Here is a 16683-nt window from a genome sequence, read left to right on the forward strand (position 1 = left end):
GCCACCAGCTCCTGCTCTCAAGGAGCTGCCAGCAAGTGGGGGAAGCAGAAAACCAGAGCATCACAAGGCCAGGTGGTTAGTGTTATAACAGAGAAAAGAACAGGCTGCTTTGAGGAAGGGCGGGTGGCCAAGGCTGGATGCCAGGGCTGGCAGGAATAGTGTCAGGAGGGAATGCTTCCTGGCAGGAACCTCAGCATTTCTCAAAGTGGTTTTTAATAGGAACGGAATAATTCCAGCCATTTAAACAGATCTCAGTGATTTCCTAATTGGTTTCACAAGCCCGTTTCACCCCACATTCAATTACCTTTTCTTTGGAAACACGCTCCACTAACTCCAGGTCTAAATAAACCCCGAGTCATATAAACAACACACAAGTGAAGTGTAACTGGAGACTGCTGTTTCGGATGAAGCTTAGAGTTGTTGGCCAGAAAGCCTTCTTCATGTTTAACTAAAGGGTTGCATTAACCCTGTGCAAACACTCACGGAAAGTTGGGTTGTTTTTCAGTAATGCTGGGTGGAGTCTATCCTGGGACTCACGTCTTCACATGAGAATTAAGACATTGTTTTTTTTTTGCATTCCACCAAACACAGGGGAAAAAAACAGCCACTTGTTCATAGCATGTTTCCAAAGTATTCTCTGGGGGACAGTAAAAAGTTTTAGGGGAAAAAAACGATTCTCTGGCCAAATACATTTGGGAAACATAAACAAAGACAAAGAAATTTCACCACTGTAGGCATGCTCAGGAAACATGGAACTTCGGAGTACGAGTCTCTAATAGAGAGAAAGGTACCCTAATTATTGACCAGGGACTCCTTTCTTTATGAAGTATCTCTTAGACTGAGATACACTTTAGGGAATGCTGACTTGTATGTGTTTTACATTTCAGGGTTCCTGCTGGTGACCTTAAAGACCTGGCTCTCCCACTTTACAAAGCAGAGCTTAGAAGTACAACAGGTGCTTTGGGCTCAAAAGAGCAACCTGAAACCACGTGAGTAACTACCTGTCTCTCCCAAGTTACTGTGGAAACTCCCAGAGTCTGAGATGAGAGACGAACATCTCAATACCAGAACCCAGGGAGGATTGTTTGGGCAAGATGGAGTGAAGGGAAGTGCTGAAGAAGCTACACATGAAGGAAAAGGGAGGCTGTGGAAGGATCCCCAGCAAGACCAAACTACAAGCTCAGAACTGCTTTGGCTTAACGGGGGCAAGTCTCGAGGGTGCACACCATCCAGGTGCTCAGTGGTAAAGAATCTGTCTGCCGATGCAGGAGATGTGAGTTTGATCCCTGGGTCAGGAAAATCCCCTGGAGGAGGAAATGGCAACCCACTCGAGTATTCTTGCCTGGAGAATCCCATGGATAGAGGCGCCTAGCATGCTATAGTCCAAGGGTTTGCAAAGAATCAGATACATTCAGCAACTGAGCATGCACACAGGAAGGGATTAAGTCTGCAAACTGAAAGGGCCCACCTGGCACTGAGACGTGATATCAGATATGGAGGAAACATAGCCCGGAAGCCAGCAGAGGTGAGCAAGTAAACCAGGAAGATGGAAGAACTGTCAGGAACAGAGTCCTGGACTTGACTGCAAATGGCAAACCTGTTTCTTGAAAGACAGATGAAAAATATAAAATAATGACCACATGCTGCAGTTCATGGGGGTCGCAAAGAGTCAGACATGACTGAGCGACTGAACAATAACAACATATCTAAAATCTAAATTGCAGAGCCAAAGTCCCATATTATTTGCACATTAATCGGCAGGGGTGGGGTAGGCAATCTCTCATAGTTCTTAAAACATATGGACTCTGGGGTATGGCCTCCATGGGATTGAATTCCAGCCTCCTCACCCACCAGCTGTGTACCCAGCGTGGCCCAGCCCTTACCTGTTTTCTCCCATCAGCTCACATCTCCCCACTGTCTGCACACTCAACACACGCCTCTCCATTTGCACGGCCATTGCCTTCGTTCAGGCCTCACAATTTCTCCTGGGTCAATCCTCTCTGGGCCCCCCACTATCAGGCCTATCTTTGTCCCTCCTCTCACTTCAGTCCAACTTCTAGAATGATGTTTAAGAACTTTCACTGGCTTTTAGTAACACTCCAGAGATAGCAGCTGCTGCTGCTGCTAAGTCACTTCAGTTGTGTCTGACTCTGTGCGACCCCATAGACGGCAGCCCACCAGGCTCCCCCATCCCTGGGATTCTCCAGGCAAGAACACTGGAGTGGGTTGCCATTTCCTTCTCCAATGCATGAAAGTGAAAAGTGAAAGTGAAGTCGCTCAGTCGTGTCCGACTCATGACCCCATGGACTGCAGCCTACGAGGCTCCTCCACCCATGGGATTTTCCAGGCAAGAGTAGTGGAGCAGAGGAGGATCCAAACCCCCAGGCTTAGCATACAAGGCCTCACCTCCAGGATCTGATTCTACCCACCTGTCTGGCCACACTCCCTCCAGCCACAGTCAATCACACATGATTCCCAAGGCAGCACCTCTCCTCTCCCCGACATCAAAGCATCAGTAAAGCCTAGATTCATTCCCAGACTTGGCTGCTTACTAACTGTGTGAGCACTGAGTAAGTTGCTATGCTGACCCTCCAGCATGTCACCTGCAGGATGGAGGTAATCACAATGCCTGGACCTCATGAGAGTTGTTGTGAACACTGAAGTGGGCTTTCCTGATGGCTCAGATGGTAAAGAATATGCCTGCAATGCAGGAGACCTGGGTTCAATCCTCAGTTCGGCAAGATGCCCTGGAGAAGGGCAAGGCAACCCACTTCAGTATTCTTTCCTGGAAAATCCCACAGACAGAGGAGCCTACAGAAGCAGGTTATAGTCCATGGGGTCACAAAGAGTCAGACACAATTGAGCGACCAAACACTTTCACAAACACGGAAGCACAGTGCGCAGAGTCCTTGGCACAGTGCTTCGCACGTTGTGAGCACTCTGAAATGAAGACTGTGATCATTACATACCTCCTCTACACTCACCAACACAACTCTGTATGCCTAGAAAGCAATTTTTTCCACCTAGAAAACTCCTTTCTGTTCATGTTTCAGCTCAAACGTTTCTCTCCACCTATTAGGCTTTCAGCGAGGCTTGGCCACACAGCATAGGAGACAGCAGACAACCTTGATGCCCCCAGTAGACGGGATCGCCTGTCCATGTGCTTCTCTTAGGAGCCCTCTGTGTGCACAGTCCTCTGTGTTGATCTAGGGCTTTGCAATGACCCACATGCCTAACTGTCTCCTCCACTGTGCTGTGACTTCTTTTAGTTTAATTAAATATTAACTTGTTTACTTATTTTGGCTGTGCTGGGTCTTCATTGCTGTGTGCAGGCTTTGTACATTAGCAGTGAGGTGGGGTCACGCTCTTGTGGAGCATAGGCTTCTCATTGCAGTGGTTTCTCTTGTTGGAGAGCACAGGCTTCAATAGTTGTGGCACACAGGCTTAGTTACCCCAAGACATGTGGGGTCTTCCCAGACCAGGGATCGAACCAGCGTCCCCTGCATTGGCAGGCGGATTCTTAAGCAATGAACCACAAGGGAAGTCCACACTGTGAGCTTCTAAAGGGCAGGTGCTATCAGACTCCCCCTAGGGTCCCCAGGAACTAGGAAAGTAACTGGCTCAGGGTTGGTGCTCAGAAGTGTCCACTGAAAGAAATGGAAGAGTGGCTTTGCCCGGCCTGAGATGAGGAGGATGGAAGAGGTGGCAGACACTCCATCTCACAAGTTAAGGTCATGGCTCTGATGTCCAACCAGAATATCAAACATCAATATGTCCATCTTGGGCAGGACAGTATGAATGAGGGCTGGTGAGAGGAGGGAATCCAGCTTTGTGGGTGCATGGCTTCCACACAGAAGAGCAGCTTTTGGAGACTTTCAAATGAAGGGAAAAAAAAACACACTGTGTTCAACCAGCAAACTGTGAGAAGCGTGGAGCTGTTGTGGATGAGCTCATGGTGGGGCTGAGCTGTCTGGTGAAGTGGCAACACTGGCCTGACCACTGCAGATTCTAGCCAAAACCCTGAAATAACCTCAGGCCTCTGGCATGCTGCGGCCGAGGCTTACTGAAAGTCCAGCAGCATAGTGAAGGAAAGCATCAGCCTTGCCGATGAGAAAGCACCAGAGGCCGCCAAGAACCAAGCCTCTTCCTGAACAGGATGGTCCCAGAGGGAGGTAACCCAATCTCAGTCAAGCACACCCCTCCACCGGGGCAGATCCTGGCTCTCCTGTGTAGACACACAGCCAGTTAATCAGACATTTTTCACGGATCATTCTGTGGTGATGAACCAAGCACATCAGATGACGATGACTAGAGGAGAGGTCCCTGTGACAGACATGGAGTCTGGCTCAAAGCAGGATGCCAGTCTGAAAAATGCAAGGTGCTGGGGCAGTGACCATGGGGTAGAGGCAATTCCCACTTTCAGAATTTCAAAGCTACCCCTGGACTCTGAGCATACCTCACAAACTGGAAAATGCAACCTGCTGTGGGTGATCTCTTCTGCACTGAGGGTGATGTCTCCTTTGCTACGTTGAACAGAGTATTGACTTCTTTAGAAGGAAGGATTAGACAGAGCAACTGTAGAACTCTGTTTTTTCTTTAGTCACACACCAGATTTTTTTTTTTTTTTTTAATTTTTAGCTGCACCTTGTAGCATGCCAGAATCTTAGTTCCCCAGCCAGGGATGGAACCTGTGCCCCCTGAAATGGAAGCACAGATTCTTAACCACTGGACCACCAGGGAAGTCCCTAGCTCAAATATTTTAAATAAAGCTTATACAGGTGGTTCAGATGGTAAAGAATCTGCCTGCAGTGCGGGACACCTGGGTTCAATCCCTGGGCCAGAAGATCCCCTGGAGAAGGCAATGGCAACCCACTCCAGTATTCTTGCCTGGAGAATTCCATGGACAGAGGAGCCTGGTGGGCTACAGTCCATGGGGTTGAAAAGAGTCAGATAGGACTGAGCGACAAACATTTCACTGGCATAGAGTATACAATGCTGCGAGACTAGTTGGGAAAGTCATTGTGTAATAGAAAGGGTTTCTGGAATATAGCAGAATGTTTTGGGACGTTTATGTTTTCGATGGAGTCAACAGGTACCAGGTAAAAGTTTGCCTGCACAACTTGTTGGTTCAGAAATAAGCCTAAGTGTTGCCAGAGGGCTGTCAAAGAATCATTCACAACGTCCTTGCTTGCTTCACAAAGTCTAGTGCTTCTACCCACCTCTAGAGACTTCTAAGGTCACCTGTAGGTATTCTGAGCAACTTTGGTGCTTAGGCACCTTCATACCTCCTAACCAAGTCACTGTTTATAATTAAGGAGTTTGAGCCCATGAGCAAGTAAGGACAGCATTCCTCGTGGACATTCACAAGGCATCATTCAAGCATCAAGTGAGTGGCTGTTCCAGTGCTCCAGTACCATGACCTTACTATAGAGTAAGCGTGCCAGTGACCTCATTCCAGCCACCTCATCTATGTCAGATGACTGTCTGTGCCATCTCAGAAGATTTCTGGGAAAGTGGATTCTATAAACATCTTTGGAAATTCTGGCAAAGAACTCTTTCAAAACCCATTCCCCTTAGGCTAACAGCTATTTTTTTTTAATCTAGGTAAGACCCTTTTCCTCTTTCCTTCCACACATCCATCCACCCATCTGGTCTGTTGTTGTTCAGTTACACAGTCATGTCCGATTCTTTGTGACCCCATGGACTGCAGCACATCAGGCTTCCCTGTCCATCACAATCTCCTAGAGAGTGTGTGAAATAGTAATACATTTTATGTGCCAGGTCTGAGCTCACCACTGGGTTGAGAAAGTGAAGCACACATTTGGTCTTGAGAGCTCTAAATGTAAGTGAAAAATAGTGTGTGATATGTGTAATGAATGGAGCTATCAATCACGTAAATATAGTCCACACTTTATCTCAAATGGATAACCAGCAAGGACCTAGAGTAGAATAGCATGGAGAACTCTGTTCAATGTTATGTGGCAGCCTGGATGGAAGAGGAGTTTGGGGGAGAATGGATACGAGTATAAAAATGGAACTATCACAACATTGTTAACTGGCTATACTCCAGTATTTAAAAAAAAGTTTAAATAGAAAAAAGAATGGAGTTATTAATCAAGAAACAGTATTAACAGCCACGGAACAAGATATATATCAATTCAGGATGCTGGAGGCATGATTGAACCGTCATGTGTGGATACAAGTTTAATTTCCAGAACTTCAATCTTTATAGAAACATAGCAACTAAATACAACAACCAAACCAAAAAAAAAACACAACAAACAAAATGACACAATTTCTGAATTCATAGCAAACCACTCAATCCAGTCGTATGAAATGCTGTTTAGAAAATTCTGCTTGATTGCCTAAAAATGCCATTTTCTCTGATTATGAAAGTCATGTAAAAATTTGGAAAATGTAAGACCAAAGAGAGAAGAAAAAAGTAACCAATAATCTACTACACAGAAATACGATTACTATTCTACATATAATTTTTCAACACATAGATACACCATTCATTTATAATCTAAAAATAAAATTGGGATCATGATTGTATAACCTGTCATTCTTTTCAATACTTCTTAGCACTTTGCTTCATTCCTTTTTTTTTTTAAAAGATTTGTTTATTTGACTATGGCACGTGGGATCTTTGATCTTTATCATTTTGGCATACAGAATCTTTTAACTGCAGCATGTGAATTCTTAGTTGGAGCATGTGGGATCTAGTTCCCTGACCAGAGATTGAACCCAGGCCCCTCACATTGGGAGTAGAATCTTAGCCATTAGACCATTAGAGAAGTCTCATGCTTGATTTTCAAATACCTTCTGAAAGCACGCCTGTTTAATGATTGTCTAGTATCCTATCAGGGCTTCCCTGGTGGCTCAGACGGTAAAGAATCTGCCTGCCATGCAGAAGACCTGGGTTCCATCCCTGGATTGGGAAGATCCAATGGAGGAAGGCATGGCAACCCACTCCAGTATTCTTGCCTGGAGAATCCCCAAGGACAGAGGAGCATGGTGGGCTACGGTTCATGGAGTCACAAAGACTTAGTCACGACTGAAGCAACTAAGCATAGCACACAGCACAGTATCCTATCATATAGACATTTCTTGCTGCTGCTGCTGCTAAGTCACTTCAGTTGTGTCCGACTCTGTGCGACCCCATAGATGGCAGCCCACCAGGCTCCCCCGTCCCTGGGATTCTCCAGGCAAGAACACTGGAGTGGGTTGCCATTTCCTTCTCCAATGCATGAAAGTGAAAAGTGAAAGTGAAGTCGCTCAGTTGCGTCCGACTCCCAGCGACCCCATGGACTGCAGCCTTCCAGGCTCCTTCGTCCACGGGATTTTCCAGGCAAGAGTACTGGAGTGGGTTGCCATTGCCTTCTCCACTTCTTCATGCTGCTGCTGCTGCTAAGTCGCTTCAGTCGTGTCTGACTCTGTGCGACCCCATAGACGGCAGTCCACCAGGCTCCCCCGTCCCTGGGATTCTCCAGGCAAGAACACTGGAGTGGGTTGCCATTTCCTTCTCCAAAGTTTTAGCCAATTCTTTATCGTTGAAATTTATATATTTACAATATTTAGACTTTGAAATTTAAAACAATTCAAGGTTTTCACAACAATGTTTAAACATACAATACACACATCTCTGATTAATTCCTATATATTGATTGCACATTTTAAGGCATTTAATATATACTCTCGAGTTATTCTACAGAAGGTTTGTACTGATTTAAATTCCCATCAGCAGAACATTGACCTTTCCAGGTGGGTACAGAACCCGCCTGCCATGCAGGAGACTTAATGAGACACAGGTTCGATCCCTGGGTCAGGAAGATCCCCTGGGAAGGGCAAGGCAACCCACTCCAGTATTCTCGCCTGGGAAATTCCATGGACAGAGAAGCCTGGGGGGCTAAAGTCCATAGGGTTGCAAAGAGTCGGACATGACTGAATCGACTGAGCACGCACGCACAGCAGAACACAAAAGTGTCCATTTTTCTGAACCTTCCCAATTCTGTGTATTTTGTCTTATAAATTTTTTGCTACTTGAAAGGTAAGAGAAGATGGTATAAAATTATTTTAACTTGCAGTTCTGATGAACAGGAGGCTGAATTCTTTCCAGATGGTTAGCATGTGTGTGTATTCATATTTGTAAATGTATGTAACACCCTGTTCAGAGCTTTTGCTCATTTCTTCCTATTCAGTGAAAAATCCACCTTTTGGTCCAAATTGTGCCCTCTGGAACTAGCCTAAGTAAGTTTAATTCCTCCTTCATATGACACCCCCTCAAATACTTGAAGACAAAAATCATGTCTTGCTTTCTCCAAGATAAACACTCCCAGCTCCTTCAACTGTTTCTCATGTGGCAAAGTTTCAAGGGCAGTTGTTGGAGATTTAATGCCTCAGAAGTCCTTCCGCCCTGTTAGCCTGTACCCTTCAGCTCTCTTGGGTATAGAACTCCACAGGACTCCAGAAAAGCCAGCCTTGAGTCACTTTTTTAGAACTTTTCTTTTTGGCCACATGACAAGTGGAATCTTAGCTCCCCAACCAAGGATCAAACCCATGTCCCCTGCATTGGAGGAGTGGAATCTTAACCACTGGACCACCAGAGAAGTCTTGCCCTGAATCCTCCTGGCAGACTCTCTGGATGCAGTCACCTGCCTGCACCTTGGCCCTCAGCCTCCTTTCTTGTGATAGGCAGGCACGGCACTCAAATAAAATGGTAGAAAAAGAGCACTTTGAGGTCAGAAACAGGAAGAGAAGTTTGCCTGGTATAACAAGGACGATGAATTCTAATGAGGAGAGCATCAAGGAGATGGTCCACTGGTCCCAATAGGCTGAATTTGGCTGGACTACTTGGGTAGCTTTCTAAAAAGTCTCATCTGGGGAGCCTCTCCTGACCCTGGGGCAGGTAAAGGACCCCGCCTCCATCCACAGGGCTGACTGCCTGGCCACACTGTCCTGGAGTCATCCATGTACCTGCTTGTCTCCCACCAACACATCTTTGCATTCCCCAAGGGCTGGGCCTCTGTCTAGTGCCCAAGAGCCTTGCTCAGCAGATGGCATGGATGAGGCTGTCACATGTCCCAGGGAGCCACAGCTAGAAATCTTTCACCAGGCTGCCCACAGCCCTTTGCTCTTTGCTTCTCATCAAACAACCTTCCAGCATGAATCTGTTGTCTCAAGTACTTTCAAACCTCATAGATTTCCTGGACAATAGCCATGGGTATCCACACTAGTGACGAGGAAGCCCCAGGGCATTACAGAGTTGTACCTGATCAACACGTCAGCTTTGGAGGACTCTCTCTAAGAACTGTGGGTCTGATGAGTTCTGCAGCATGGTCAAGACTATGGAACTACAAAGCGAGGGTCCAGGCTCTGGACACTGTAAATGAATCACTGCCTTCTGAGTTCCTGTCTTTGAGCTCAACCTTAAGGCAAGTAACACCTTGATGATTTTATGCCTTATGATCTAGGTATGGGCTTCCTAGGTGGTGTAGTGGTAAAGAATCTGCCTGCCAATATAGGATACGCAAGAGATACAGGTTCCATCCTTGGGCTGGGAAGATCTCCTGGAGGAGGGAATAGCAACCCATTTTAGCATTTTTGCCTAGAAAATTCCATGGACAGAGGAACCTGGTGGGCTACCATCCATAGGGTCGCAAAGAGTAGGAAAGGACTGAGCAACTAAGCACAGGCACGAGCATGGTCTAGGTAGAAACACATACACAAATAAGATGTACTATAAATAAAACTGAAATATCGATATCTGTCTATATCTCAAACATTAAACATTGTCAACTTATTGCAAGAGTAATATAAAACCTCACAGTAAAGACCTATTTACCTCAGTTCTGATTACCTGATACATCACACCTGGATTTCAACAAAGATTTACAAGATATGCTAAAAGGCAGGAACAAACATAGCTCAAAGAGACAACTAAATATCAGAACCAGACTCAGATATAACATGGATTTTGAAATGACTAGGCTGGGAATTTAAAATAACTATGATTAATATGTTCAAAGCACTAGTGGAAGAAGTAGATAAAATAAAGAACATATGGGTAATGTAAACAGACAGATGGAAACTCTAAGAAAGAATAAAAAGGAAATGCTGGAGAAACAAAAAAACACTGTAACAGAAAACAATGCCTTTGACAGTCTCATCAGTAGACTCGACATAGTCAAGAAAAGAATTAGTGAGCTTACAGATATATCAACTGACATTTCCAAAACTGAAATGCAAAGACAAAAAAGAATAAAAAACCCAGAACAGAATACCCCCAAACTGTAGTCCAGTTTCAAAAGATATACATGTAAGGAGAAGAGAATGAAACAAAAGAAATATTTGAAGAAATAACGTCCAAGAATTTTCCAAAATTAATGACAGACCCCAAACCACAGACCCAAGAAGCTCAGAAAAAATACCAACCAGTACAAATAATCAATGGGGCTTCCCTAGTGGCTCACTGGTAAAGAATCCATCTGCCAAGTAGGAGATCCAGGTTCAATTCCCCGCATCTTTGGAGACATCCCCTGGAGAAGGAAATGGCAACCCACTCTAGTAGTCTTGCCTAGAGAACTTTGTGGGCTACAGTCCATGGGGTCACAGAGAGTTGGTCACAATTCAGGGACTAAACAACAACAACAACAATAAACACTAAAAAATCCAACAAAAACGAAACAAACTATACTATCATATTCAAACTGCAAAAATCCAAAAACAAAGAAAAATCTTGAAAGAAGCCAGAAGAAGAGTCCCACACTACATATAGAAAAATGAGGATAAGAATCATGTAGACTTCTCATCAGAAACCATGCAAACAAGAAAGTGAAGTGAATATTTAAAGTGTGGAAAGAAAATAACCACCAACCTAAAATTCTATGTCCAGTGAAATTATCCTCCAAGTGTGAAGGAGAAATAATGACTTTCTATGAAAAACAAAAATGGTGAGAATTTATCACCAGCAGAGTTTTCTTGCAAGGAATGTTAAAAACAAGGTCTTCATGAAGAAGGAAATCATATAGATCAGAAACTCAGATCTCCACAAAGGAAAGAAGAGCATCAGAGAAGGAATATGATTAAGGTAAAATAAAATATTCACATACTATAAAATTTGCCATCTTAAAGAATACAATTCAGTGGTTTTTAGTAGATTCACACAGTTGTGCAGCTATTACTACTATCTAAATTTAGAACATTTTTGTCACCTCAGAAAGAAACACAACTCTGAATATTCATTGGAAGAACTGATGCTGAAGCTGAAGCTCCAATTCTTTGGCCACCTGACAAGAAGAGCCTACTCATTGGAAAAGACCCTGTGCTGGGAAAGATTGAAGGCAAGAAGAGAAGGGGGTGGCAGAGGATGAGATGGTTGGATGGCACCACCGACTCAATGGACACGAATTTGAGCAAACACTGGGAGATAGTGGAGGACAGAGGGGCCTGGCATGCTGCAATTCATGGGGTTACAGAGTAGGACACGACTTAGCAACTGAACAACAACAACAACCCATTAGCAGCCACTCCCAAGTTTTCTCTCCCCCCAGAACCTCGAAACCACAAATCTACTTTTTGTTTCAATGGATTTGCCTCTTCTGGATGTTTCACATACATGGAATTGTAATGTGGCCTTTTGTGTCTAACTTTCTTTTACTTAGCATGATGTTTTCAAGGTCCACCCATATTAAAGCATGAATCAGTACTTCATTGTTTTTTTCCCCTCTCTCCAGCCCTGGTATCTGCCAGTCAGTTGTAATTGCAGGATAATTCTTTATGGTGTTGTGTAAGTTTCTTCTGTAAACAATGTAAATCAGCTATAAGTACACATATAGCCCCTTCCTGTTGCGCCTCCCTCCCACCTCCGCCATCACACCCTTCTAGGTCATCACAGAATAATGAATTGAGCTCCCTGTGCTATACAGCAGCTTTCCACTAGCTATTTTACACATGGTATTGTATTAATGTATATATCAATACTACTCTCCCAATTTGTCCCACCCTTTCCTTCTCCTTCACTGCTTTTTAATTGCTGAATTATTATTAGCTTAGCTTAGTGCACTGAAGCTATCACATGGGTATACCACTTTTTATTTATCCATAAATGTACACAAGTGTAATTTGATTCCACATTTTGGCCACCATGAATAATGCTGCTATGAACACTCAGGTACAATTTTCTTTGTGAACATATGCTTTCAGTTCTCTTGAGTATATACCCTGGAGTGAAACTGCTGAGTCATATGGCAACTCTAGGCTCAACATTTTGAGGAACTTCCAGACTGTTTTCCAAAGCAGCGGCTTCATTTTACACCCCCACCAACAAAGGATGAGGGTTCCAGCTGCTCCAAACCCTTACCAACACGCATTACTGTCTATTTTCACCATACTAGTGAGTGTGAGAGGTACTTCATCATTGTGGTTTTGATTTGCATTTCTCTAGAGACTTGAATACAATTATCATTTCAAATGTCCCTCTGACTTTCCAGAGTGCTCTCAGTGACAGATCACAGGAAGGATCTGTGAGGTGCCAATCACCTTTGCAGGATCACTCTTTTACAAACCTTCGTTTCAAGTAGCAAGACTTTTTTTCCATTACAAAGACCATTACATTCTAACTGCAATGGAAAATAAGAGTATTTTCCAGTCTCTTTCTATAAGAATGCATTTCTAACAGGATACCATGGTGACATGAACCAGCATTCAATTCCCTGGGAACGAAAATGCAGGCTCTCCTTACCTGCTGGCGGCCAAGCCTTGATGTAGCCTGTGCAGTGGACCACAGCATACTGGGCTTCTCCTTCCTTCACTGGGCCAAGGCCATTCCTAGAGAAAGAACATTATGAGCTGGCTTTCAGCACCTGGGGGTGAGGCAAGGATGCCCATGACTCCTTTAGTACCTAAGCTTCTGGGTTCACCTGCTGACCTTGTGTTTCTGAATCTTCACTTCCCACCATCCTCCTTTCCCTCCTCCCTCATAGCATGCATGTCCAAAATAAATCCACCCAACACCTTTCTCAGCTGAGCCACGGTAACGCTGATGTGTGAGTCTCTTGGTGCTTCCTAGAGCTAAGCCCGTCTTCAAGTTCAGCTTATTCCTTAGCTTAGTGCATTGAAGCTATCTACTGGCACAGCCCCAAAACATCCATCATACCTACTGGGACTTTTCTGGTGGTCCAGTGACTAGTACTCTGTGCTCCCAATGCAGGGGGCCCAGATTTGATCCTTGGTCAGGAAACTAGATCCCACATGCTGCAACTAAAGATCCCATGTGCCACACCTAAGACCCAGCACAGCCGAATAAATAAATATTTTTAAAAATAAAGATTAAAAACTGAAAGGCCTACTGACCTGAACCTCTTCCTCATGGTGGTTAGTCTGTTTAGAGGAAGATGGTCCAAAGGAGCATTTCCACACCTAAGACGTGAGAAACACATTAGAACGAGTGACGAGCCAGCCAAGCTTATAAAGCCCATAGTGCTGCAGGCAAGTATGTTTGTTGTTGTTCAGTCACTCAGTCATGTCTGACTCTTTGCGACCCGCTTTGGACTGCAGCACACCAGGCCTCCCTGTCCTTCACTATCTCCTGAAGTTTGATTAAACTCACGTCCATTGGGTCAGTGATGTCATCCAACCATCTCATCCTCTGTCGCTCCCTTCTCCTCCTGCCCTCAGTCTCTCCCAGCATCAGGGTCTTTTCCAATGAGTTGTCTCTCTGCATCAGGTCGCCAAAGTACTAAAGCTTCAGCTTTAGCATCAGTCCTTCCAACGAATATTCAGGGTTGATTTCCTTTAGGACTGACTGGTTTGACCTCCTTGCAGTCCGAGGGACTCTCAAGGCAAGTATATGGACCTTATCTAATGTGACCACACTTACTCAGGTGAGCTATATAGCTAATTTCTTTCCAAAATGCAGAAGCAGGGCTGCATGTCTATGAATTCCAATCATCACCAAAGGCAAAGAAGAGGACCCATTCTTCAATGCACAGGTAGACGGTCTCCAGCCCAGCCCAGGAGCCAGAGACCTATGGACAAACACTCGGAGGATCCTGGCCATGCTCCACCCTGCAGATCATTTCAGTGTAACTTGGGGGCTTTCAGGGAACAAGGGAAGGGTGGTGATGACAGTTGCAGTGTCTCTTCAGGCCCGAGCAGAGGCATCAACTCAAAACAGACATTGCCAGTTGACAAACAGAATCTTCTCAGGCTTCAGATTCAGTGTAGAAAGTCCCTCCTCCCCTGCAATGTTCTGGCACTAGGAATGAGCAGATCCTGCAGATGGCAATGGACAAACTGGGGACAGGAGGAGGATGAGTCTGGAATCAGATCTTTCTATGGGTCCTTCTCTGGGAGGCAGGGGGTATGAGGTGACCCGTTGCCCTTTCAAGCAGCATCCTTTCTGCCTCCCTTCTCCATAACTGTCTCTGCATCCCAGGCTCCAAGCATCCATAGCCTGCACTGTGGCCAACCTCTGACCTGTGTTCTCAGTTCGCACTTCCATTTCCCAACTTCACGGTAGATGGTGTCCTCAATGCCTTGGTATTCAGTGCAGCAAAGACAAGAGTCCGGTTATACTCTGAGGCCTGGGCAGCTGCCAGAATGGGCATGTTTTCACAGCAGGATCCATCCAAGAGGTAGCAGTCTAGGGATGCTGGCACGGCCCTCTGCCCTCTGGCAGTCTGTGCCCAGTATCTTCCTGAAACTAAGATGCTTTAGAAGGCCATGCTCTCAATAGATGGCAGTGCTCCTTGCCTCACAGGTAAATCCAGGTAGTGTGGGTGTGGTGCTGGGAAAAGCTACCCAGAGGTACCAAGGCAGGGAGGGGACCACCTGGTTCTGGTTGATAGGTCAGTGATAATGGTATTGGAGGGCTTCCCAGGTGGCACAGTGGTAAAGAATCTGCCTACCAATGCAGGAGGCGTGGGTTCGACCCCTGGGTCGGGAAGATCTCATGGAGGAGGAAATGGCAACCCACTCCAGTATTCCTGCCTGGAAAATTCCATGGATAAAGAAGCCTCACAGGCTCTAGTCCATGGGGTCGTAAAGAGTTGGAAATGACTAAGGAACTAAGCACAGCACAGTAATGGTATTAGAAAGACTTCCCTGGTGGTCCAGTGGCTGAGAATCTGTGCTCCCAACGCTGGGGTCAATCCTAGGGACTGATCTAAATCCCATATGCCTCAATTAATAGTTTGCATGCTGCAACTAAAAATTCCGCATACTACAATGAAGATCAAATATCCTGCGTGCTATAACTAAGACCCAGCAAAGACAAATAATTAAATAAGGGCATTGGAGGCTACTTAGGAATGGAATACTTGATGCTTCCAATAAATTTATGCACAAGGCAACTTCTTAGATGGCGCAATGAAGAACTCACCTTGCTGTGCTACACTGAATGTCCATCTAGCTACGATGGGCATTTACTCTACTGGTCAAAGCACTGAGGAAAGCCCTTGCTATGCTGGACTGCATTAACTGATGCATTTTGTCCCTGGGTGGACACTAATGCATGTGAGTCTGAGCCACTCGGCTTGTCCCTGCTGGCTGAACAGAAGGAAGACAGTCCATGCAGTTGTTAGGTTGCTCAGTCGTGTCCAATTCTTTGTGACCCCATGGACTGCAGCACGCCAGGCTTCCCTGTCCTTCATCATCTCTTGGAGTTTGCTCTAACTCACGTCCAAGGAGTTGGTGATGCCATCCAACTCTTTTATCCTTTGTTGCCCCCTTCTCCTCCTGCCCTCAGTCTTTCCCAGCAATAGGGTCTTTTCCAAACTCACTGATGTCAACCCTCAACTCTGTATCTTCAGCCCCAAGCTCTCCCATGAATTCCAGAATTCTACGCCCAACTGCCAACTCCTCTTCTCCATTTACAGGTGAGACAGACCAAGAAGGAGGTGACGTCACCAGGGTGAAGGTGTGATATGAGAGCCCCTCAGGATGCCCAGCAGCAGGGGGGAAGGGAGTAGCCCCACCAGAGCCCCAGCCCACTGCTCCCCCAAACAGACCTCATCCTGCAGATGAAGGACCTCCGGGAACCCATGCACATCCTCATGGATGACTGTTGCCCTTCTTTCTTGACTGTCCCGGTCTTCAGGTCCAAGATCCGGCCTGAGACAGAGACAGAGAGATAGAAAAGACATTTGCATGAACCTCTATCTTTGATTGTGGGGTGCAGGTGAGGGGCGAGCTCTCCAAGTGAAAACATATGGGGCCATGCAAATTATTTCTTGGAATTCCCAACATTCTTTAAGCAATGAAATCCACAAATCCTAACACTGTGTTTTCTTCAAAGAGTGGTCCACACCCGCCATCTCTGCTTTGTCCAATTCCATCACAAATGTCCCGGCTTTGTCTTCCACAACTTCGTGGAAACAGCATTCATCAAGGTCACTAACACCATTCTTATTGCTAAATCCAAAACATGTTTTCCCTTTGACTTATCTGACTGCTTTTGCTGAGGCACAGTGATTCTTGAAAATCCTCCCTCCCCTTGGCTTCTGACAAGCACTCTCCACTCGTCTCCCCCAGAGGCTCCTCCCTCTCCCAGAGGCTCCAACCTCAGCCATCTTCTCTTCTTGTTCTATGTATCCCTTATGCCAGGAGTCCCCAACCTCCAGGCCATGGACTGGTCCCTCCAGTTAGATCAGCGGCAGCATCAGATTAGAAATAAAGTGCACA

General features: G+C 45.5%; 1 protein-coding gene across 3 annotated transcripts in view; it reads right to left on the minus strand.

The window, feature by feature from the left end:
* Nucleotides 1-16683, minus strand: part of ARNT2 (aryl hydrocarbon receptor nuclear translocator 2) — a 187417-nt gene that overhangs the window by 69646 nt on the left and 101088 nt on the right. For all 3 annotated transcript variants that reach the window (XM_088829576.1, XM_055417948.2, XM_055417947.2), the window contains exons 6-8: nt 16011-16113; nt 13354-13419; nt 12743-12828 (exon numbers count right to left, since the gene is read on the minus strand). In XM_088829576.1, coding sequence (XP_088685702.1) covers nt 12743-12828; nt 13354-13419; nt 16011-16113 — 255 coding nt within the window. The remainder of the gene's footprint in view (nt 1-12742; nt 12829-13353; nt 13420-16010; nt 16114-16683) is intronic.

Source organism: Moschus berezovskii, chromosome 21 (genome assembly GCF_049115385.1).
Source record: "Moschus berezovskii isolate FMDL1 chromosome 21, NW_MosBer_1.0, whole genome shotgun sequence".
NCBI lineage: Eukaryota > Metazoa > Chordata > Mammalia > Artiodactyla > Moschidae > Moschus > Moschus berezovskii.